A 26,453-nucleotide genomic window follows, 5' to 3' on the forward strand; every position below is an offset into this window, starting at 1 on the left:
TTGGACTCTGAGTTCTGTCTTTAAATCGTGGACTGTTTGCCTGGATTTTTACCTGTTGGCACCAATACCTGGAAACTTTCTTAAGACAGTTAGCTGGGGGCAGTTCTAGGGTACAGTTGTGTGTTTCTCACCTCTCAGGGATCACTGTTCTTTACTGAGGTCCTGTGTTTTGAGAACAATGGCTTTGTTTTGAGAACAATGGCTTCATAAATTTTTCCTGTTTTTTGATGATTCAAATATTTTGGACAGTATTTTTGGTGCCTTTTGTATATTGTAGCAAGAAGTAATAGTTGGAATGTTGAATTTTAAGATTTAGTAGTTAATTCCAGGTGATGATACATGAGTTGGACCATAGGTATGAGTGGAGCAGAGGTGTGAAGGTCATTCACATGGACTTTGAAGTCACCTCAGTAGATGGATTTGAGATAGAGAATAAGATTTTAAACCAAGACCAAAGTTGTGGAGCTTAAATAACTGCATGTTTTATGTGTTTGGTTAGGAAAGTACTCTTCTAAAATTATGTTAATTTGTCTTGTCTTTTCTTCTAGAACCTTCTGACAACTTAAGGGAGATTCTCCAAAATGTGGCTAAATTGCAAGGAGTATCAAATATGAGAAAACTAGGCCATCTGAATAACTTTACTAAGGTAAGTAAGTAACTCATCTAAAATTCGTTATTCCTTATTATTCTTACCTCAGATGCTTTTTAACTATCATTAACAAGAAATTAACAAGAAATTCTTGAGTAGTCACCTAATATATTAGTGCTTTCCTCTGCTGCTTTTCATGGATTTTGTCATTTGTTATTAATTTCAGTGTATTTGAATAATGGAAGTGTGTGCTTGTTGCAGGAAATTTGGTAGGTTCAGAAAGTAAAGAAAAAAAGGTCACTAGGAAGTCTATTATTGGGTCTTCACTATTTTTCACATAGCATATTACTTTTACCTTTTTAATACCCATTTTTATGTGATAATATATGATAAATGTTGTTACATAAGTACGTGTGTGTTTTGCATTTCATAGGCATAACCATTATTCTCAGAGAAATATTAAAACTTCCTCTCTGTTATCCCTAATACTCTAATTCTAATTTTGATTAGAGCCCAGGATAAATGAAGAGCCCTTGTCCCAAATAAATATTGACTTGATCTTTATTAGAAACCAAGAATTCTTGACTTTGATAGACAGATTGATATGTTTTTGAGCTTGGTAATGCTGGACAGCCAACTCTTGGAAACACTAAAAATGCCTGTTATTTGAGATGATGCCATAAATAGGAAACAGAATGGTTCCTTTGGGAAAAATTTTTTTCTTTTTTAATTTCCTCTATATACATTTTTCTGCTGCATTTAAATTTGGGATTAATTATATGTTTAACACCTTAAAAGTGTAACCCATAGACCAGTAGCATTGCTGTCACCTTGGCGCTTGTTTGAAATGTACTATGCTGTCCCTACCCCAGACCTACTGAATCAGAATCTACATTTTAATTTAAGATTCTCAGGTGAATTTGTATGTACATTAAAGTTTGAGTGGCACTTTTTTAATCCTTCCAAAATGTTTAATTCTTTGCTAACTAAAAATTAAACTATGGCTTTGAGTTTGTTTTACTTCACGGAACTAAAAGGAGATGAGAATATAGTCACTATGTAACAAAACTGTTTTTTCAATATGGTGACAAACAGTAAATATAAAATAGATTGTTTTTTTTTTTTTTCCATAGTTGAAGAATGTGTTTTTTGTTCTTTAGTGAAGTTTTGGAATATTCTGGCATCTATGAGGGACAAGAAAATGATGTTTTAAATGACCTGAAAAGACATTGAATAGGTGCTTGAGAAAGAGTTTTCAAAAATATTCTGAGGTATATTGGCACTTTTTAATGAATGTAATGAAAATCTTCCAAGTGCATGTTTCAGTGTGCTTGTCAGGTAATGTCAAGTCTTTGAGACCCAGAATTCTTTCATGATTGTAAATTGTATATCCTCATTTTACTCCCTTCTATTAAATTTTCCAATTTTACATGACTATTCTTCACTCAACTGTATTATCACTTGCCTAGATTTAACCATTAAAAACAACTTAATATAGATTTATGTCCTGTTTGAACTCATGGTTCCTGTCATAATCAGGTTGATATCTAGATATGTAGTTCCACATCTTTTGCCAGCTAGGATTCTGAAAGTTGGGGATGGATGTAAGGATGACTGATTTTTTTTTAAATATTAACTGTGGCACTAGTATGGATCCTAAAGCAATATTAAAATTCTAAAGCAGCACCTTCCAGTAGAAATGTAATGTGAACTGCAAATATAATTTTAAATTTTCTAGTACCACATTAAAAAAGGAAAAGGAAGCATGTGAAATTATTTTTAATAAAACTGGTTTCTTTAATCCAGTATATTACAATTATTATCATTTGATGTGATTTGTATAAATTATTAATGAAATATTTAACATTTTTTATACTAAATCTTTGAAATCAAGTGTGTATATTATGCTTATAGTGCATATCAATTCAGAATAGCCACATTAACAGTGCTCATAGCATCCTGTGGCTAGTAGATACCAACCATAATGGACAATACATACATAGAGACTTTGGAATAGAAGTAGTTAAAACATTTATTTCTGTGAATCTGTTGGATACTTTTCTTTTTCCCTTCATATTCTCCGTTTATTTCTGTCTCCATCCCTGCTTCTTTTGGGTTAAGAGTCGGGTGCTGTCTCTCTTTTTCCCTTTTCCATTTTCCTTGTTCCTCTGTCTTTGTTTGAATTTTTCCCACAGTATTTCACTAAGTTGTTTACTTGGTCTTTCCTTGATTTGTGTTCTCCTAGTCTTTTCTCCCTCTTCTCCTTCCCTTCACTCTCTCCTTCTCTGCTATTTCTTTCTCCCTTCTTCATCTCCTCTCTCTTCATCTTTCTCTAACCTCTTCCCTTTCTCTCCTTCCTTATTTCTCCCTCCTTTCTCTCTTCCCTCTCTCCTCCTCTTCCCCCATCATAGTCCTATAGAGTACAGAATGATTTATCTCCTTAATAAAGGCCCTGGGCTTTGGGGCTTTTTGTATTCTTGTTTTTTTATTTTGCTTTATCCTCTCACTGTAATTTTCACATTTCCCTCTGGCCCTCATACCAGCTTAGAGCAGCTCTTTTATTTGCTATTATAAATTATTTATGGATTTAAAAACCAGAAAACCAGACTTACTAGGATTTGTCTACATTATGCGGGACTAAACCTTGACTCAGGGTCTGAGGGGCTCTGTCATTAGTGAAGTCCACGAACACTGCACTTGATAAAATCAGTTTGGCTGCCTGGTGATAACAATGGGAAAAGCATGGGCTTTAGATCAAGTAGATGGAGACTTACAGTCCAGCTCTGACCATAACTAGCAAGGCAGTCTTGGGCAGATTTCTTTACTCAGGTAATCTTGATGCTGTGAAAAGGCAAGGTCATTATAGTACCTGGCATATAGTAGGTACTTCATAACAGATAACATAGCAGCTTTTAACCTGGGATTTGTTTTCGTTTGCTTTAATTTTTTTTACCATTTTTCTGTTTTTTTTTTTTTTTTTTTTTGGCTGATTCTAAGGACATGAATCTGCTTAATAGTTCAAGTTGCAGAGTAGTAAGCTGTTTCTGTAACAGGGTTTTTCAACCTCAGTAATTCTGCCATAATGGACTAGCTAATTATTTGTCTTAGGAAGCTGTCTTCTCATTTGTAGTATATTTTATAGCATCCCTGCTTCTACCCTCAGATGCCAGTAGCATACCTCCACCAGTTGTGATAAGCAAAAATGTCTCCAGACATTGCCAGATGTTTCCTGGAGGCAGAATTGCCCCTGGGTAAGAACCATTCCTATAAATAAGTGTCAGTAGATTTTATTATAAAATGTCTTCAGATACCTAGTGCAAAATAAATGCTTAGCAAATTTAATCATAATATAATGTATCATTGAATTCCATTTTGATGGAGAGCTAGGTTCATAAACATTTACATAGCTGGTATTTCATGTTCTTACAGAGTAAAATTAGAAAGTCTCAGAAATCTCTATGAATATCCCTATAGAATAAGAAATCTTTATAGAATATATATATCTCTATAGAATAAGAAAATAAGAAAAATAATTGATGTCACTTAGTTAGACTAGTTAGGAATTAGTTGGCCACCCTTCTCTTTGTTCCCATAACAGATTATGTGTGTCTACTAGATTTTATTGTTTTGTTATTACTATTTGTTTTGGGTTACTATCTTATTAAATTGAGTTTCTTATTGGAGAAAGACAACTATCATATGATCTCCCTGATATGAGGAAGTAGAGATGCTACGTGGAGGGTTTAGGAGGGTAGGAAAAGAATAAATGAAACAAGATGGGATCTGGAGGGAGACAAATCACGAGACTCTTAATCTCGCAGAACAAACTGAAGGTTGCTGTGGGAGGGGGCTAAGGGGGAGGGTGGTGGGGTTATAGACATTGGGGAGGGTATGTGCTGTGGTGAGCGCTGTGAAGTGTGTAAACCTGGTGATTCACAGACCTGTATCCCTGCGGCTAATAATACATTATATGTTTATAAAAAAATAAAAATTATAAGAAAAAAGTAAATTGAGTTTCTTAAACATAGGAAACCTGTAGTATTTCTTCTTCTGCTCTTATAGTCCCTTTTACTCCTAAGTCTGGTATATAACAAGTATTTAATTAAAGGTTTTATATTATATAGAGAAGATTTTGCATTTTAAATAGGAGTTTTGGCTGTATTACTATTTGTTTTGTTTTTTTAATATAAGCCTGCTCTTAGGATAAACTTAATTTGTAGATCAATGGGGCTAAAATGTTGTATAGGGTAGACCTCTTCTGCAGAATTAAACTTCCTTTTAAAGTATGAAGAGAGGGTGCTAGTGATGTGATCCTACAACCATGTGAATGTCACACACCCATGCTTGCCTTCTGACATCATTTCACTAGATAAAGTAATGTGTATAACAGACTACTGATGAATATAATCTTAGTATCCTATTTTTAAAACTGAAAACATACTTATAATCTAATGACCTACTTTTTTTAAACATGAAAATATTTCAGCTTTTAACATTCTAAAAGTTCTCTTTTCCTGTGTTTAATCTCCTATATTCTATACTGAAAGCTCCAAAAGAATCTTTATGTTGTTCTGTATTGAAAAAACTTCAAAAATAGTATAAGCTAAATATAAAAAATTAAAACAGCACAGAATAATTTATAGTAAAATGTGAAAGTCCTTTCTCACATACCCTTCCCATCCTCCTCCCCACTATGACAAAAGTACCATTCTCTAGAGGTAACCACCAGGAAGTATTTATCCTTCTCTGGTATGATTGTGTGTGTGTGTGTATGTGTGTGTTTGTTTCATTGAGTTGTGAGAATTAAATGAGCTAAACGAAAATGTGTGCTTAATAGAATTTATTTACCATTTATTACATGTGCACAAAGGGTTTTTTTTGTTTGTTTTTGTTTTTAAAGATTTTATTTATTTATTTGACAGAGATCACAAGTAGGCAGAGAGGCAGGCAGAGAGAGAGGAAGGGAAGCAGGCTCCCTGCTGAGCAGAAAGCCCAATGCGGGGCTCCATCCCAGGACCCTGGCATCATGACCTGAGCTGAAGGCAGAGGCTTTAACTCACAGAGCCACCCAGGCACCCTGGTTTTTTTTAATGAGATCATGACATATATTGATTAATAGTTTGTACTTTTCTGCTAATATATCATAGGATCCTTTCCTTTTCTATAAATATAGATCTACTTTTTTAAAGCTGCATGTATGTGTGTGGTTAGATATATGTGTGTAGATGTATCCACATATATATTTGTGTATGTTTACAAATATATACATATTTGTACATATGCATGCATACATATGTTGTGACTTAGTCCACCATTAAAAAATGTTTTTCCTAATTCTTTTTGCTATTTTAAATAATGTATAATAACACTTTTGTGTACTTTCTTATGCAGAGTAGGATTTAGAAGTGTGATTTCTAAAAAAAAGTTAAAAAAAGCATTTTCATTTTTTATTTCAAAACCTGCTTCTAAAAGGCACTCTGAAAAGACCATGTTGTAGAATTCTTATCTGTGATAAGATTTTTTTTTTAAGTTTGGGTTATTCTGTCTGTTCTTACTTGTGAGAACTATTCATTTAACCTTCAGAACAATAAGAGTAAAATGTGAATATCAACTGTGCTGTTTTAATTGATTATATATTTTTAAAAGAGATTATATTTATTTATTCGATAGAGAAAGAGAGATCACAAGTAGGCAGAGAGGCAGGCTGAGAGGGAGGGGGAAGCAGGCTCCCCGCTGAGCAGAGAGCCCCATGCAGGGCTCTATCCCAGGACCCTGAGATCATGACCTGAGCTGAAGGCAGAGGCTTAACCCACTGAGCCACCCAGGCGCCCCGATCTTTATATTTTTTTAAAAATAATAATCTTAAAAAGCATCTCAGGTATTTTTATTACCTAGAAGTAGTTTAGACTTCTGTCTTACCTTTGTAAGATTATGCTATTGTTGATTGCTCCTATTACATATTTTAGTTTTTATAAGAAAGTCTTATAAAAAAAAATTCAACAAACTTAATTAAACTGAACTGAAGTAAAAAGAAGTTATTTGCTCTCATGATGAGAAAAAAACACATATTGGGTCCTAATTTCAGGTAAAACAACCCAAGGGTTGAAAAAATGTTAATTGTATTTTGTCTTTCCATTTCTTAGCTGACTTGCCTTTTTTTTTTTTTTTAAAGTTAGCTTCATTCTGAAACACTTTCCATTTAGCTAAGATAAATTGTCCTTACAGTTTTTAATCATAAAAGCAGAGGGTAGCCCTCTCTTAGCCATCTTCTACATGAACTATCATTTTGGTCACGTTTAGCTAGGCATTATGACTGATAGTCATAAAAACAAATGGGATGGGAGCAACAGAAACCCAATGAAAATGTGATATCTAATAATTTTACATATTAAGTGACTGTTAGGATGCTAATTCTAACGTTTTGAAAGGTCTTTACTGACTTCTGAACGTAACCCATAATTTGGTTCTCAATATAACACATTTGTGTGATAGGGCAGGCAGTGTTAACATTTTAATAACTTAAAACAACTTAAAAGCAATAATTATTAACCATCACTGAAAACATAGCCCTAACATCTGTTACTATCCCTGGACAATAGGCAACAATTATGACAAACATGCTGTGTTTTGTCATAAATTGATCTTTTTAGTTGTTACTTGTGATCTTCATTTCCAACTGACTGGGCATTTTTTTCAGAAGTGTTTCTTGCAGTTGAAACGTTTCTCTTGCATTGTTTTTTCTTTTTTAAAATGGAGGATGAGGATTTTTTATACATACATATAGATTTAAAGTAGAATGGAAGATTTCCTAAGCTTTAACGAGGGAAATTACACTCTTTTCAAAATACTTTTCGAAATGTGAGTTTTGAAGACCATAATAATAACTTTGAGGGTTTCTTTTAGCTTTTCATCAAAACTGCTAACTCTAACAAATGTTAAATCATGGGCAGTCCTATATTTTGTGTCTGGGGGGTGGGTAATTTAGAAACTGTATGTTTCCCTGAATCTACAGTTTTCTACAAGGATCTGGCACATGTGAAAAATATAGTACAGAAATGAGAATCAAGTACACATTTAGGGGAGAAACCAACCCTTGACAGGACAAGACTTCATTTACTTTCTTTCTAGGATTTCAGAGCATTTAGTTTTATTAACATGCATTGCTACTGTTATAAAAAACCGGAAATAGTGCCTTTTTAGAACTTGAGTTGATATGTAAATCATTGTTTCAAGAAGTAACATTTTTTCCCATTTTAAAAACACAATATATTTATTTTTAAAGATTTTGGGGGAGGGGCAGAGGGAGAAGGAGAGAGAGAATCTCAAGTGGACTCCACACAGAGCATGAAGCCAGATACAGGGCTCTATCCCACCACCCTGAGATCACACCCTGAGTTGAAATTAAGAGTTGGTCGCTTAACTGACTGAGCAACCCAGGCATCCCAAAACACAATATTTTATATGTTGATACAAACAAATTCTAAGCTTCACTTTTCTGTTAAATTTGAGTTGGAATGTGTCTAAAGTCTAAGTGATCATGGTGCATCATAAGCAGTTCTTTTTTTTTTTTTTTTTAAGTAATGTACCATATAATAACAATGCTAGTAATCTTAAATACCTGGAAATCTCAAATAAATGCTAAATTTTGTTTAATACTGTCAGTAGTTAATAGTTTTTGTGTGTGTTCTGATCCTTTGAAATGGGCAGTTTTTGCTTTGTGTGTTTTAATTAACTGTTTTGGAAAAAATAATATCACTTACTCATATATAACCAGGGTGCAGTTCTCCAGACTTTAGAATCATACCATTTTTGAGGCTGGAGAAATGAAATAAAGATGGTAATGTTCAGTTATTTATTTTTTATATCAAATCTCCCCTCTCCCTTTGTCCCTGTCTAAATAATTCTAATACAGAATTGTAGTAATATTTTTCACAGTGGACTCTGGACTCAGACTAGTTTGGTCTGATTTCTGGTTTTATCACTTACTAGCTTTTTGGCATTGAGAAGTTATATTATCTACTATGTCTAAAACTCATTTGTCTTCATTTCTAAAAATATTATTTTCTAGGATTAGCAAGATGAGTAGTGAATAAATGTTACTTCCATTCCTATTCATGAATTTTATATATGGATAACCGTCCCCAGGTTATATAATACTGATTCATTATAAACATTTCCAAAATACAGAAAAGCACAGAGAGGAAAATAAATCACCTTGACCACACTTTCATTTTTGGTGTCAAAATTTTGATGTTTAGACAGAAAAAATCTATCTTTAAAAATATATATATATATCTTTTAGAATTTTTTCCTTTGTCTTACCAGTACGTTATGTCTGTTTTTCCTCCTTTTAAATTTATATTATAAATTTAAATATTATATAATATTGATGGCTACAGGCGTTTGCTCCTTTTTGAACATTTTCCTTCCGGTTCCTTACCATTGTAATAATGTTACAACCCACCCTATATTTAGATTATTTTGTTAATATAAATCACCAAAAGTAGATCCCTACCCTAGAGCATTTTTCCAATTTTTTTTTTTACAAAATGTTTTCAGTTTATAATCCCACTGACAATATTTTTGTCTTATTTGGTATTATCATGTTAAAAAAGCAGTTTATGGCATCTTTGGTAAGCTTTATTTCCAATGATATTTTTCATTGTTTTTGGTTCAGATTTTAGGGCATAGGAAGTATGTCATGTTTATTTATCAGTTTTGTTCTTCATTAAACTCTTTGTACATTCTCTTGTCCTCTTCTCAGTAATCTCTCTCTAATTTCTTTGGGCCTTTCACATTGTAAGTGCCTACTCATTGTAGGCCCTACTTTGCTATGTGAGGGTCTAACGTTAGGGGCTGAATTGTGTCCCCCTAATTGATTTGTTGAAGCCTTCACCTGCAGTGCCTCAGTATCAGTTTGTATGGGGAGATAGGCTCTTCATAGGCAGTTAAGGCAAAATTAGGTCATTTGGGTGATCCCTAATCCAATGTGACTGGTGTCCTGATAAGAAAAGGAGATTAGTATACAGATATACACAGAGAAATGACCATGTAAAGACTTGAGAGAACCTAGGAGAGAGGACCCCAAAGTAAAGAACCTCTGTCAAAATACCTTGATGTTCTAGCTTCCAGAATCATGAGAAAATAAATTTCTACGTTTCAGCTACCTGGTTTGTGGTATGTGTTACAGCAGACCCAGCAAACTAATATCGGGCTGTAACCTTTGCTTATCATAATTTTGCAATATTTTTGACTAATATGTTAATAAACTTTTAATTTTAGGTATGCAATTGGTTTTTTAGATATACATAAACTTTCCTCTTTTGTCTCAAAACTTAGGAAATCTTATGTTTTATTTTAAATCTGTATATCTAAAAAATCCTCATCCTCCATGTTTAAGTACTTAAAACATTGTGCAACAAAATGCAATAGAAATAACAACATTTTTTATGCCATTTGAAAGTTTAGTCTAAAGCTTCTTTGTCATATTTCATAACTTTGAGGATTTTAGAGGTATACCAGTATTACCATTTTGTATAAAGACCTGTGAACCAAAGTTTTTACCTTGTTTTGCCTGTTTGCTTATTTACACAGCATTTTCTTACCACACAGAGTGATCATTTGTATAGTTTCCTTTTCTGCTATGAAATATTGTATAGTATCTGAGAGCTACTCTGTTCTGATCCCCTTACCTATTATATTTGGAACTTTTCTTTTTTCTTTTCTTCTAAAGAAGAAACTGGATAGGACATTTTATAAGGAGCCTACCAATAGAATAGGATTAGCTTTTTTTTTTTTTTTTTTAACCCTGCACTATTGTGCCCTTTGAAATATATTCTTGGGTCCGTTCTTTGCCCAGACAAATGTGAGAGCCCTTTGGTTGGTTTATTCTGTCTCATTAACATGTTCATAACTTCATACTGAAGAATAATAGCGTTTGGAATCCCTTCTGCATGTTACTTAAATGGTCAGTCTTCTCTTTCATCCATTTTAGTTAGGCCCATTAAATAACTTGAGAAACTTATATAACTTATTTTTCAAAACTCAGACTAAAGTGGTATATAGTCATCCAGGTGGGAGGGAAGTAGTGCCAGTATTAGATCAGTGTTCTTAATGAAAACAAGAAAGACTGTTTGAAGGTAGCAGGAAACTGCTCAGTGGACAAGAAATGTAGGAGCCAGAGCTTCGGAGAAGGGACAGTCTTGTAGAGGTGAACTTTACTTCTCCAACAACTTTTGCCAAGAGATACTGGCTAGTGTAGAGTATGGGCAGAAAACTAGGACTCAGACTTTAGGCCCAGGAGTACTGTTACTAAAAGACAAAAAAGGAAAAAGACAGCACAGACCTTTTGCTGGAGACCTAGGGGAGATCTAATAGAAGGAGATTATTATCTTTACACATTTGTTGAATCCTGAAACTATCTGATATGGTTTACTTAAAAATCTAAACAAAAAATATTTGAAAGTAAAATATTTGAAAATATTTGTAGTGTTTTCATAAGACAAAAATTAGGTATGCCATCCTCTTGGGACTAATCCCTTCAACCACAAATGAGCTTTCAGTTTAAACATGGGGATCAAGGAAGAAAAGGAAAAAGGGGAGATAGACTGAGTCTTACCAGAGCAGCAGTTTGTCTGTACTTAGTATTGTCCAGTGACCTAACAAAGAGAAGGATAAACCCTCAATGGAGAACGATAACATCAGGAATCTCTGCAAGTATTTATATACAGAATCCACCAAAAGGCAGGACTACATGACTACAGCAAAAGGAAAAACAGATCCAGCAGATGGTCTACATCATTCATATTCATTAGATAATAAGCACTTTAAATATTTAAAATATGATTTATATGTCAAGAAAATAGAGGATCTATGGAGAACATAGGTGAAAAAGAAGATTTTTTTTTTTAATTACTGGAGTTGTGTAGTTAAATGAAAATGCAAGAAGGGAAAGACAGTATATCTAAAATGAAAACTCAAGATTAGCTGTACTGGAAGACAGATAAATCGAAAATGTCCAGTCAGAGCACTAAGATAAAAGAGAAGGGAGTAAATAGAGAAGAGGTTTTAGAGATTTGCAGTATACACAAAAAGATCTGATACTTGAATTACCAGAAAGAGAGAAGAGAGGAAATTGGGCAGAAGTAATTTTGAAGAGATAATGTACAGAATTTTCTAAAACTAATAAAATATATCAACCCAGAGATCCGGGAATTTGTTTTCCCTAAGCAGGATAGATAAGAAAATCACACCTGAATGGTAAGATTGCTGAAAACCAAAGATAAAGGGGAAAATATCTTGAAAGGAGTCTGAGAAAAAGGATCTGACCTTCAAAGGAGCCAATAGTAAGACTGATAATCAGACTTTTCAACAGAGACAATGGAAACCATTTTGAAGCTTTTTAGAAAATAGCAGCTAACCTAAAAATCTATAAATCCAGCAAGATAACCTTTAAAAAGAGAAGAGAAAAAGAAATTTCCAGGCAAACGAAAGTCAAAAGAATCTGTTTACCAGCAACCTTGGCTAAAAATTAAATAAATGAAAACACTGATAAAACAAATCAACAAGAAACTGAGGATTCTCTAGACAGAAGGAAGAATATCCCATTAAGATACAACTGACATGGGGTGCCTGGGTGGCTCAGTGGGTTAAGCCTCTGCCTTCGGCTCAGGTCATGATCTCAGGGTCCTGGGATCGAGCCCCACATTGGGCTTTCTGCTCAGTGAGAAGCCTGCTTTGCCCTCTCTCTTTGCCTGCATTTCTGCCTACTTGTGATCTCTCTCTCTGTCAAATAAATAAATAAACAAAATCTTAAAAACAAAAAGATACAACTGACATGAGTAATAATGGAAAAGGTGAATTTGTGGGTAAATATAAATTGATACTGACTAAATATTAACTGAAAATAAAAATAATAGTAACGTATTACGGGGCTTGAAAGAAAAAACATCAGTAAGGTGAAAGGTGAGGCATGTAATGAAGTTCAAGTGTCAAGGGTCTAGCATTGTTGAGGACATGGTAATAGTTTCTCTTTAGACTGTGATTAATTAATAGTGCATGTTGTAAGCTCAGTGGTAACCATTTAAAATAGTAAACTTATTGAGGGGGAAAATAGAATAATAAAAAGTAATTGGTTGCTTCAAATGAAAGCAAAAAGGAGGGTTAAATCTAAAACTGGCAGGTCAAATAGAAAACCAATAAGGTGATAGGTATATGTGTATTTGAACAGTAGATACATTTTCTAGAATTTTGTTAAAGAAAAATGTTTCATTTTTCAGTTTAAAAAGTAATGTAAATAAAAATAGATAAAAATAGTTAACACATGTTCACATCCTTTTGTTTTTCTGACAGCTCCTTTGTGATATTGGCCATAGTGAAGAAAAACTGGGTTTTAACTATGAGGATATCATAATTTGGTAAGTATAGTTTAATTCCCTCCCTCACCCTTCTAGGTTTTAGTAATTTCAATTCTAGTAATTTTAAACTAAAAGGATAGTATAACACATTATATTTGATTTTGTAGAAACAGTTGTTTGAACATTAGAAAAATTCAAGATTGCCAATATTTTTGGTTATCCTCTTGTTCTTACTGATGCTTTGTAATTAAAGAATCAAAGCTACTGATGAGAAATACCTGGATTCCTGTAATTTAAACTTCTAAATTAATCATGAAATTCACAGAACAAAAGTTCTTAAATTTTCCTTGGAACTTCTTGAACCTGTATGATTATCTCTAGACCTCGCTTGAGACAAAGTGTGCTTATGCCAAACTATTTTCTCAAGTCTGTCAACAGAGAGACATAATGTTCTAATTTCATAGCCATCTTTTTGGTGTGCTTGGGAATTAAAATTTGTATTGTCTGTGCCTACTGTGAGAAAGTATTAATTGATTTAAACCAATGATTTACTGAGAGGAGTGGAAGTAGGTAGGCAGAGGGAAATGGATTATAGAGACATATGTGATACACCTTCAAAAAGGCATATTTAATTTTCCATTCTTTATAGAAAATAAAGTACAGAAGGTAGAACAAAATAATGTTTTCTTGAGTAAGAATATGCTAAGGCACCACAGATTAAAAAAATAACAGTATTAGTGAAGTTCCATGGCTTACAGTGAATGATTTATATACATAGAAAATCACTAGTAGTTTTGCTTATTTTAACTGAAGAAGAATTTGGTACCATAATTTTATTTGTATTTGGAATTCATGCAGCAAAACTTTTTGTTTTTGTGCAGTTTGCGGTTAGCTTTATTGAATGAAGCAAAAGAAGTGCGGGCAGCAGGGCTGCGAGCTCTTCGATATCTCATCCAAGACTCCAGTATTCTGCAGAAGGTGCTAAAACTGAAAGTGGACTATTTAATAGCAAGGTAATTTTCCTAGAGCTGTCTATGTTTTTAAAATTATGTATTAAGTTTCAACATACATATCACAAAGTATACAGATTTTTAGAGTAAAGCCTGATAATTTTTAGAGATATATACAACCAAGTACCCCATTATCCTGAATAAGATATTTTCTTCATCCCAGTCAAGTTCCCACGTGTCTCCAACCAGTAATAAACATTATTCTGCCTTTTCTTATTGTAAACCAGTATTTCCTATTCTTGAGCATCATATGTTGGAAAAATACATAGTTACTCCTTCCTTAATGTTATTTGTCAGATGTATCTGTGTTGTTTTTTTTTTTAAAGGCTGTATAATATATCATGTAATGAATAGACTATAATTTATTCCATTCTATTGGTGGTTTTCTGGGTTGCTTTCAGATTTTTGCTCTTTTGGATAAAGCTGCCCCGAACATTCTTATAGGCAGACATAAGCACTCATTTTTCTTAGGTATATATGTAGGAGTGGAACGAACTGCTGGGCCATAGATTTATGACTATTTAGCTTTACTACATACTGCCAGTTTTCCATAATGATTATACCGATTTATATTCCTGCCAACAACGTTTGAGAGCTCCAGTCTCTATATTCTCATCAGCATTTGCTTTTAGTTTTTAATTGTAGACTTTCTGCTGTATTATTTTTGTGAGTTTCATTGTGGTTTTAATTTTCATTTCCCTAATGAGTAGTGATATTAAGCACCTTTCATTTGTTTGTTGGCTGTTTGAACATCCTTCCTTGTCTTTTGCTCATTTGTAAATTGGATTATCTGTCTATCTCATTATATAGGAGTTCTTGATGTTCTGGATATGATTCCTTTCAGGTATATGTTTTGACAGTGTCTTCCCCAAGTCTGTCTGTTTGCCTTTTCTCTCTTCCCAATTAGTAGAATCCAGTTTTATAGTTAATGCTCTTGGGCTCTCTGGAAGATACTATTCTTTGTTTTCTTCTAAAAGGTTTTATTCCTCTATATGTTTAATTAAGTGTCGGGTCATAATTCATTTTTATTTTTATGGATAATGAAGTACATTTTAGCAGGATTTATTTAAAGGATTATCCTCTGGTGTCTAGGTTAGTGACAGTTCTGTTGTAAACCAGGTACCTGGTAAGGATGGATCTGTTTTCGCATTCCCTTTTTCTTTTTAGTTTGCCTATTCTTGCCCGTTTCTATTTTAATGACTGAAGCTTGATAGTAGATGTTAATATCTGTTGGTATAAGTCTTCCAATTTTTCTTCCTTAAGACTGTTGGCTCTTTTATGTTCTGCATTTTCAAATGCATTTTAGAATCAGCTTGTCCGTTTCCTTAAAACACTGTAGGATTTTAGTAGTAATTGCACTGAAATGCTGGATTATTTTGGGCTGAATTGATATCTTAATAACATTGACTGTTCTAAGTCTTTATTTATTTGGAACTTAATTTCAACAGTATTTTGTAGTTTTTTATGTAGAGACTTTGCACATTACTTGCTATGCTCTTTCTAAGGTACTGTTTAAAAAAATTTTTTTATAAACATATAATGTATTTTTAGCCCCAGGGGTACAGGTCTGTGAATCACCAGGTTTACACACTTAACAGCACTCATCACAGCACACATGCCCCGCAATGTCCATAACCCCACCACCTTCTCCCTCACTGCCTCCCCCCAGCAACCCTCAGTTTGTTCGCCAGATTAAGACTCTTCTTATGGTTTGTCTCCCTCCCGAACCCATCTTTTTCTTTATTCTTTTCCTACTCCTCAAGCCCCCCACGTTGCATCTCCACTTCCTCATATCAGGGTGATCATATGATAGTTGTCTTTCTCCAATTGACTTATTTTGCTAAGCACAATACCCTCTAGTTTCATCCACGTTGTCACGAATGGCAAGATTTCATTTCTTTTGATGGCTGCATAGTATTCCATTGTATATATATATACTACCTCTTCTTTATCCATTCATCTGTGGATGGACATCTAGGTTCTTTCCGTAGTTTGGCTATTGTGGACATTGCTGCTATAAACATTCAGGTGCATGTGCCCCTTCGGATCACTACATTTGTATCTTTAGGGTAAATACCCGGTAGTGCAATTGCTGGGTCATAGGGTAGTTCTATTTTCAACATTTTGAGGAACCTCCATGCTGTTTTCCAGAGTGGTTGCACCAGCTTGCATTCCCACCAACAGTGTAGGAGGGTTCCCCTTTCTCCACATCCTCGCCAGTATCTGTCATTTCCTGACTTGTTAATTTTAGCCATTCTGACTGGTGTGAGGTGATATCTCATTGTGGTTTTGATTTGTATTTCCCTGATGCCAAGTGATGTGGAGCACTTTTTCATGTGTCTGTTGGCCATCTGGATGTCTTCTTTGCAGAAATGTCTGTTCATGTCCTCTGCCCATTTCTTGATTGGATTATTTGTTCTTTGGGTGTTGAGTTTGCTAAGCTCTTTATAGGTTTTGGACACTAGCCCTTTATCTGATATGTCGTTTGCAAATATCTTCTCTCATTCGGTCAGTTGTCTTTTGGTTTTGTTAACTGTTTCCTTTGCTCTGCAAAAGCTTTTGATCTTGATGAAATCCCAATAGTTCATTTTTGCCCTTGCTTCCCTTGCCTTTGCGTTGTTCCTAGGAAGAAGTTGCTGTGGCTGAGGTCAAAGAGGTTGCTGCCTGTGTTCTCCTCAAGGATTTTGATGAGGTCCTTCATCCATTTAGAGTCTCTTTTTGTGTGTGGTGTAAGCAAATGGTCCAATTTCATTTTTCTGCATGTGGCTGTCCAATTTTCCCAACAGCATTTGTTGAAGAGGCTGTCTTTTTTCCATTGGACATTCTTTCCTGCTTTGTCGAAGATTAGTTGACCATAGAGTTGAGGGTCTATTTCTGGGCTCTCTGTTCTGTTCCACTGATCTATGTGTCTGTTTTTGTGCCAGTACCATACTGTCTTGATGATGACAGCTTTGTAATAGAGCTTGAAGTCTGGAATTGTGATGCCACCAACTTTGGCTTTCTTTTTCAATATTCCTTTGGCTATTCGAGGTCTTTTCTGGTTCCATTCTAAGGTATTTTTTTATGATAGTATTAATGTAAGCTAAATTTTTCTTTTTCATATTTTTTTGCTGAATAATTGTGAGTATTTGGTTTTGGTTGTGGGTTTGGATACTAAACTCTTACCTGTTGATCTTGCTGGATTCACTTTTAATTCTTATTGTTTTAAAATTTGTTTTAGAGTTTCTATATACATAGCATTAATTGCAAATGATGACTCTTATTTTTTCCTTTCCAATCCTTGTATCTTTCTTTTTCTTGCCTTATTGTACTGGTTAATATTGCAGTGATTAGAAATAATGATAGTGGACAACTTTGTTTTCCTCCTGAACTCAGGTTAAAAGTACTCAGTCTTTTGCTGTTACTTATGATACTTGCTGTAGGCTTTTTGTGGATTTTTTTTATATTCCTTGTTTGCATTCCTGAAATAAACACCACATGTTCACTGTGTGTTTTGTCGTTTTTAAATATTAACTGACTTCAGTTTGTTAATAATTTTTGGAAGATTTTTGTAGCTAAGTTCATGAGAGGTGGTATTGGCCTATATTTTTTCCTTCTTCTAATGTCCTTGTTTAGGTGTGGTATTTTTCTTTGTAAAACAACTGGGGAAATTTTACTTTATTTTTATATTTTCTGGAAGAATTTATATAAGATGGATTTTATTATTTTTTCCTACATGGTTAGTAGAATTCACCAGTGAATCTGTCTGGGCATAGGGCTTTCTTTCTTAGGAAGTGTTTTTGTTTTGTTTTTTAAGATTTTATTATTTATTTGTCAGAGAGAATGTACAAGCAGGGGGAACAGCAGGCAGAGAGGAAGAAGCAGGCTCCCCATTGAGCAAGTAGCCCAATGTAGGGCTCTATCCCAGGACCCTAGGATAATGCTAAGGCAGCCGATTAAACCTATCTGGCCACCCAGGCCTCCCCTTTTAAGGAAGTTTTAAGATTATGGATAACATTTCTTCAGCACATACAGTACTATTCAGATTTTCTCTTTCTTTTGTTAGTCATTTTTGAAGCTTTATTGCTACATTCATATTTATAATTGTTAAACCTTCACATTGGACTAATCTTTTTATAGTTATGAAATGTCCCTTTTTCTTCCTGGTAATACTTCTCTTATGAGTATGCATGATATATTAAAATGGCTATACTCACTTTGATTTAGGGCTTGCAGAATATATCTTTTACCATCCTTTTACTTGCTATTGTTTATGTCCTTACGTTTAAGTTTCTGGCCTACAAACATCATATAGATCTTTTTTGTTTGTTTTTAAATCTAGTTTGACTATCTAATTTGTCTTCTAATTGGAATATTTAGACTGTGTCTAGTGGATTTTTATATGTATGGTTTGTGGTCTTTATGCACTGTAATTTTGTGTATGTTTATGAGTTTTTTCATCTTGTTAATTTTCTCATATACTTGAGTTTGTTTGCTGTCTTGAGATTTGTCACATCTGTTCTTTGTTCTTATGTTTCTCCTTTTCTGTTTCTTTTGGAATTGTCAAGATTTTCTTTTCCTCCTCTATTAATACCTTGGTTATAAAATATTTTCTTCTTTTAGCAGTTGATATTAAGGTTTAGTATTTTATTACAACCAGAACAGTTCAGGAAACCTCTTACAGTTTATATCATCTTCCTTCTGCTTTTTATATTATTGCTTTTGCTTTTATTTCTACATATATTTATAACCCTACAAGGTAGTTTTGTTGTTGTTTTAAACTGGATCTATTGATACATACAAATATATATTTTTTAAATTTTTATTTATTTATTTGACAGAGACAGTGACAGAGGGAACACAAGCAGGGGGAGTGAGAGTGGGAGACAGAGGCCTCCTGCTGAGCAGGGAACCTGATACAGGGCTCCATCCCATGACCCTGGGATCACGACCCTAGCTAAGGCAATTGCTTAACCAACAGAGCCACCCAGGTGCCCCTATTGATACATATTTTTAAAGATCTATTTATTTGAGAGAGAGAGAGCATGGGGGGAGGGGCAGAGAGAGAGAATTTTAAGCGGGCTCCCTGCTGAGTGTGGAGCCCAGTGCAGGGCTCCGGCTCACAACCCATGAGATCATGACCTGAGCTGAAACCCAAGAGCTTAAACCTGTTGAGGTGTCCCTAAACTGGAACTGTAGACATTTACCTACATTATTTACGTATTCCAGTATCCTTCTGGCATTTGTACATTTTCATTCATCTTACATCACTTTCTGTTTGATAAATTTCCTTTACTGTTCCTTTTAGTGCAGGTCTACTTAAGATAAATTCTTTCACCTTTTTTTTTTTTTTTTGTCTGTAAATGCCTCTATTTTGCCTTGATATTTGAAAGCTATTTTTATGATTGGCTCCTATTTTTTATGCTTTATATAAGTTATTATCTTCTGGGTTTTTTTGTTTTGTTTTGTTTTGTTTTGTTTTTTAACTTGGTAAACAGCAAGTTGTTTCTTCTTACTGCTTCTTCTGGCTACTTTAAAGGTTTTCTTCTGTTTTAGTCATTCATTCTTCTCTCATATCCTCTCATACTCCAGTTATATAGTATTGAATCTGTTTACTGTCTCACATGACTCTGATGTTATTTTCAGTTTTTATTGTTAATTTTTGGCTTCAGTGTGTTTACTTTCTACTCACCTGTTTTTTCCTCCATCCTGCTATTAAATTGGTCTCTTCAAGTTTTAATTTCAGTTACTGTATTTCTATCATTTGTTTTACTCTTATTTTAAAGATTCCAGGTCGTTGCTTTCTTTTTCCATGTTTCCTTCTATTTACTTGATCATATTTATCATAGTGATTGATAGCCTTCTTAGCACAACACCAATATGTGACTCACCTGCGTTCTATTTCTGTTGTTGTTCTCTTTTCTTGGTTTTTAGTTACTTGACCCTTTATTTTAAAGCATACCTCATGTTATTGCATGATTGGATGTGAACATTGCATATTCAGAATATTTTACTCTGGATCATGCTGTTTTCCTCTTATGAGAGTTAAGCTTTATTCTATAATGTTGGCTTATAACACTGATTTTGTTTAGTTTTAGCTTTCTCTTTGATCTAAGGAATGGCTGTTTGAGACCTCAAACAACAGTTGTTGTTGTTGAACAGAACCTCTTCACCTTGACCAGTCTTAAGCTGAAATATCTATCTAGAGTGTTACATACCTGCTCAAATTTCTGCTTACTTCCTTAGCTTCCTAGGAATAGCTTTCTGTTTGGTTCCTTGGATTTCTTTTTGTTTTTGTTTTTGTTTTTTTCCACCCATCTTGATACTATATTTATTTATTTATTATTTATTTTCTCACGATAGCATATACCCTCCCAAATGTCCATCACCCAGCTACCCCATCCCTCCCACCCTCCTCCCCTCCAGCAACCCTCAATTTGTTTCCTGAGATTGTATCTCCCTCTCTGATTTCATCTTGTTTCATTTTTCCCTCCTTTCCCCCTATGATCCTCTGTCTTGTTTCTCAGATTCTTCATATCAGTGAGATATATGATCATTGTCTTTCTCTGATTGACTTATCTCGGTTAGCATAATATTCCGTCCACATCATTACAAATGGCAAGATTTCTTTTTTGATGGCTGCATAGTATTCCAGAGTGTGTGTGTGTCTTCTTTATCTACTCATCTGTTGATAGACATCTAGGCTCTTTCCATAGTTTGACTGTTGTGGACATTGCTGCTATAAACATTGGGGTGCATGTGCCACATCAGATCATTACAGTTGTATCTTTGGGTAAATATCCAGTAGTACAGTTGCTGGGTCGTAGGGCAGTTCTATTTTCAACTTTTTGAGGAACCTCTATACTGTTTTCCAGAGTGGCTGCATGTGCTCGCATTCCTACCAACAGTGTAGGAGGGTTACACATTCTCCACATCTCTGTTTTGCACAGTATAGAGATTGGCAAGTGCCTTGGAGAGGAGACTGCATGAACATTTGCATTCACTTTCCTATGTTTCTTTTCTTTGGGATTTTTTTCCGTCCAGTCATGGCCACATTGGCTGCATTAAAGTTCATTCTGTCTGTCCAGTCTAGAAAGATTTTTGCTTTCTGCTAAGACTCTATTCCTCTAAAACTGGGGATTGACAGGTGCCCCTAGGGACAAAGCCTGATTAGATGTGGAGCTTGTGCATGTCTTTCCAGGGATCCATTGCCCTTTTAACAGTTTTCACAAGTATTTTGTTTACCCTTTATAGTTGTCTTTGGCTAGAGGGGTGGTCTGATCCAGCCTCTCTGGTGTGGCCACAAGTTGAATTCTGTTATTTATTTCTTTATAAAATTGTTTTTAGGTTTTATTGCATTGAGATAGAAGAAATTCTTCTTTGAGAAGCAAACTATATGTATTAATCAATACAATATTATGTAATATTGAATAATATAATATAATATAATAGTGAACTATCGTAAGTAAAAATTATTTGGCTACATAAACCCAAAACTCTTAAAAATTGAGTAATTTAATAAATTTTACAGAGAAGTGTTAGTTAAGTGATATCTGATTGACCACTAATTTTTGAAGTGCATTTATAAAATTATATTTGGTAAAATAGAATTATTGTGGCTACAATATGTGGCTGTATAAGACTTTTAACATCATAATATATAAAATGTAGGTCCTGGTTAAAATCACTTTTTTAAAAAAAATGGCTCCATGCTCAGTGTGGAGCCCAACACAGCTTAAATTCACAACCCTGAGATCAAGACCTGAGCTGAGATCAAGAGTCATTTGCTCATCCGACAGATAGACCCTTATGCCCCTAAAAAATCACATTTCAACTAAAATAAGGTGGAAATGTTTTTTCTTCACAATTTTTATAAAATCGTGAATTTTTATCAAAAATAGGTGAATTGTTTTTTCAGTAGATTTCTGATACTTTGCTTTATGTGTATGTTTATTGTTGCTCTATTTTTGATGTATAAAATTCTGTAAATTATTTACTATAGTCTTTTCTGGAGTTTTAAATGAAATAATTTTGAAATGCCTTATTATAACAAATATTTATCACAAGAGAACTGAATGTAAGTTAAGGAAATAAGTGTCTGCTAGTTTTAAAATCATGTTAAAATTTTAAAATACCATATTAACATTATGAAGATGGGTCTGATCTGGTGGTATTATAAAAAATTGTTTAATAAGATTTTTATCAATAACTAAATATTTTGTGTATTATTTAGGTGCATTGACATACAGCAGAGCAACGAGGTAGAGAGGACACAAGCACTTCGATTAGTCAGAAAGGTATGGTCTATGTGTGAGAGAGAAGGCAGATTTTGGGTGTTTTCGTTAAGTATTTTACATTTTTAGATTTAGACTATTCTGTGAAATCTTTATATTAAAATTTTAAAGGCTAAATTCTCATTAAACATTTTTGTTAAAATTATATGAGGTGAATAGGCCTGTTAAACTTAGAGTGAAGCATAAATATTTTGTGTAATTATTCTGTGTGATTGGGTACAGCTAGGACAATATTTTTTAATAAAATATGCACTGTAAGGAATACAGTTGTTGCCCCACCCCATCCCCCACCCATTATCTGGAGTTTCAGTTACCTGAGGTCAACCGTGGTTTTCCTTCTGCATATGGTTAGAAGGTCTGTAGTAGACTAATGTTACATCACAATACTTACATCTTCACCTCACTCATCTCATCACATAGGAATTTTATCATCTCACATCACCACAAGAAGGGTGAGTACAGTACAATAAGCTATTTTGAGAGAGAGAGACCCTATTCATATAAATTTTATTATAGTATATTACAGTTCTATTTTATTGTTATTGTTGCTAATCTCTTGCTGTGCCTAATTTATGAGTTAAACTTATTGTAGATATGTATGTACAGTAAAAAAAAAAGTATACTTGACTTTTGAACTTCATGGGTCTACTTATGTAAATTTTTTTCTATAAATATAGAACTGTAAATGTATTATCTCTTATGAGTTTCTTAACATTTTCTTTAGCTTCCTTTATTGTAAGAACATAGTCTATAAAACATACAGAATATGTGTTAACTGTTTATGTTATCAGTAAGGCTTTCAGTCAACAGTAGACTTTTAGTATAGTTTGTATATAGAGTTCAGTACTGTCTGTGGTTTCAATATCCACTTGAGGGTCTTGGAACATATCCCTCATGGATAAGAGAGTGGGGAAGAGCTACTGTATTTCTTCCTTAGTAGACACGTAAATGAAATTACTACTTTTTTGATGTAGTATTGGAGAAAGAGGATTACTTGTTTCCCACTCTACTTTTTTCTTACTTGTATGCTTGGAGTTAACCATTAAAAGAATGTCATAGAGTGTTACAAGCTGGTTTTGGGGTCAAATTTAGGTAGAGTTCATAGCAGTTTCAATAAGCAATTCAGTCCATAGCAGTTTCAATAAGCATTTTATAGGATAGGTCAGAATCTAAATTCTGCATTAGAGCGTGGTAAGGATAACCCATAATGCTTCTAATGAGAGGTTTTCAAGGAATTTTTGTTGTTTATTAATGTTATACCCTCATGGCAAAACACTGAACTAACAGTTAACTTGGTAAGGACAATTATGTATGAATTTTTTCATGTTTCATCCTAAGTATCCTGTTTCATCCTAAACATTTATGACACTTATGCAGTATATGGTTGCTTTAATGTAAAAGCATCAAAAATTATTTAAATTATTCAAAAAAATAAAATTTTTAACTCTTCTCTTTACTCCCCTTTGAATTCAGTGTATACTTCAGAATGGTAGAGTGTTGAATTTATACATTAACTAGATCTCCTCTTTTTCTCTTTTATTTCAATTGTCCAGGTTAGTAGTAATAGCCACAGGTGAGCATAGTAAGGAAGAGGTAAATGGATGAATGGCTTAAAAGAAATTTACAATTCTAATAAGAGTAATATTGAAGATAGATTACAGTATTTCTGTCTGTGGGTAAAGTGTCATATTGAAGCTATGATTTCACTCCTCAAATTTTTTTTTCTAAGATTTTATTTATTTGTTTGACAGAGATCACAAGTTGGCAGAGAGGCAGGCAGAGAGAGAGAGGGAAGCAGGCTCCCTGCTGAGCTGAGTGCCCGAAGTGGGGTTTGATCCCAGGACCCTGAGATTATGTATGACCTGAGCTGAAGGCAGAGGCTTAACCCACTGAGCCATCCAGGCACCCCTTGTAAAATGTTTTGGCACATTACAATTTAGTTTGTAAACAGCCCAGTAGAAGTAAATAGACACTTAACAATTTAATAATGCTATTGCAAAAATGCTATTTTCTTCTGTTATCTTCTAAAACACAGAGTAATTTGAGGCAGATAACATTTGTGAATCCAAAGGCAGGAAAATTGCTTATACCTGATGGTAGGATGTAGACTCAGAGGAAGAATTGTGGTGCAAGGTTCCTCCTTGGTTTAGCTAAAAGAAGATAGAATTAAGAGGAAGCATACTTGCTGAATGAATAGTGACCTCTATTGGTTAGAGGAACTGTAATTTCAGTGTATTTTTTTTTTTTTAAGATTTTATTTATTTATTTACAGAGAGAGACACAGCAAGAGAGGGAACACAAGCAGGGGGAGTGTGAGAGGGAGAAGCAGGGTCCAGAGTAAGCAGGGAGCCCTATGGGGCGTTCCATCTCAGGACCATGGGATCATGACCTGAGCCAAAGGCAGATGCTTAATGACTGAGCCACCCAGGTGCTCCTCAGTAGTATTTTTTAACAACCAAAGCACCTATTTTTTTTTTTTTCAGCAACATCTTGGCAAGAGCTAGTAGAAATTAATGTTAATGTTATAATGGCTAGGTCACGATGGATTTTTTGTGTGCATTTTGAAAGTTTTTAAATTTTCTATGTAGGTATTAATCTTCTTTATTTTAAAGAAAAGGTAGAAACATTTGCTTTAGGATAACTTTTTCCATGAGTAATTAAGGAATATTCATGGGTTTTTCTTCCTTTTTCACCTGTCTTCACTTGTCTCATTTATTTGGAAGATTTTTTGTTTCCATGCTCATTTTCAGTGTCTTTGATTTTTTTTTTCTTTCTCTCCAGTCCAGATAATCTTTCCTGGTTTTTGTCTTTCTCTTCTTCTGTATAATTTTCCCACTTTTCAGCTGTTACTACTCTTTATCCCCTTGAAATTCTATTCACTGCCTGCCTGATTTAAGCCATCAATTTTCCTTATATATTATTTCTTTATTCATATAGTAAGAGATTAACATAGCACATATATTTTTACAGTTGAAGGGGATTCATTTAGGGAATTACTTGCCCTTGATACATAGGTTTATAAATCCAATAACATCTAATACAGATCGATTATCCCTACTCAGAGACCTATTATTTTGGAAATTGTTCACCTACCAGGCTTTATTTATTAAACAGTCATTAACTATGTAATTTGTTTTCTTTCTAATTTCCAAACTGAAGATAATGTTATCTATTTTCACTATTACTAATATATTATTACCAATTAAACTTTTCATTTAAAGTTAGATTTATCCGAAGTTTTGTCACCAGAAACATACTATTTGCATCATGCTTTTTGAAATATTAAACATAGATTATGGATTACTAATTTTACCTTTTGGCATAGCAACAAATGATGGTTAGAGGGAGATTATCAGACATCTGTTGCAGTAAAGTGAGGAAGAATGAGGGCCCAAATTAGAGTTTGATGGGAGAGAGAATATGGATAGTGAATACATTGGTAGGACAGGACTTGGTGGCTATATATGGGGAAGAGTTAGAAATGGAATAGTACAGTAGTGTGTTGACAGTTGTTGTTACCACTTACTTCCTTTGTCTAGGTACTGTAAAGTTGTATTAAATATAGTTCCTATTTGAGAGAACTTAGAATCTCAGAAACCTTAAATATTGTCATTTAATTGACTTATAGTCTGAATTATTAGGGGAAAATAGCCAACATTTTCCCATAGTAACAATTATTAACACTTATTGCATCAAATTAGTAACCCTTAGAAATGTTCTTATGAAGAAGATTAAAATTGATGCCTGGATTTTATAAATGTTCTGTGGTTATAAACACCTTGATCTGAACAAAATAGGTTTTAAACATGTGTTATGAAGTAAATAACTTCTTTTTCTGATTCCTCCCTGTTACAGATGATTACTGTGAATGCTTCCTTGTTTCCTAGCTCTGTGGCCAACTCATTAATAGCAGTTGGAAATGACGGACTTCAAGAAAGAGACAGAATGGTCCGAGCATGCATTGCCATTATCTGTGAACTAGGTCAGAATTCTCTTCAAGGGATGAAAATGAAGCATTTTAGGAATATATATATATATATATAAAAGAATGTAACATTTTTTAATGTGAATTGGGTCAGAATTTTCTCCAAGTAATAAAAATAAAGTGTTTTAGAATATAAGACTATGACATTTTAAAATCCTTTCATACATGAATTCCTAGTTATTGCTACAAAGATATGAAAAATTTAGTTTATAGGCATATAAGAATTGTCCAGATTCCAGT

At 33.8% G+C, this 26,453-nt stretch overlaps 1 protein-coding gene across 5 annotated transcripts in view; it reads left to right on the forward strand.

Moving 5' to 3' along the window:
- Positions 1-26,453, forward strand: part of RICTOR (RPTOR independent companion of MTOR complex 2) — a 129,718-nt gene that overhangs the window by 45,082 nt on the left and 58,183 nt on the right. For all 5 annotated transcript variants that reach the window (XM_044232512.1, XM_044232514.1, XM_044232513.1 and 2 more), the window contains 5 exons: positions 549-646; positions 12,941-13,005; positions 13,827-13,958; positions 22,168-22,231; positions 26,084-26,210. In XM_044232512.1, coding sequence (XP_044088447.1) covers positions 549-646; positions 12,941-13,005; positions 13,827-13,958; positions 22,168-22,231; positions 26,084-26,210 — 486 coding nt within the window. The remainder of the gene's footprint in view (positions 1-548; positions 647-12,940; positions 13,006-13,826; positions 13,959-22,167; positions 22,232-26,083; positions 26,211-26,453) is intronic.

The sequence above is a fragment of the Neovison vison genome, chromosome 1, assembly GCF_020171115.1.
Source record: "Neovison vison isolate M4711 chromosome 1, ASM_NN_V1, whole genome shotgun sequence".
NCBI lineage: Eukaryota > Metazoa > Chordata > Mammalia > Carnivora > Mustelidae > Neogale > Neogale vison.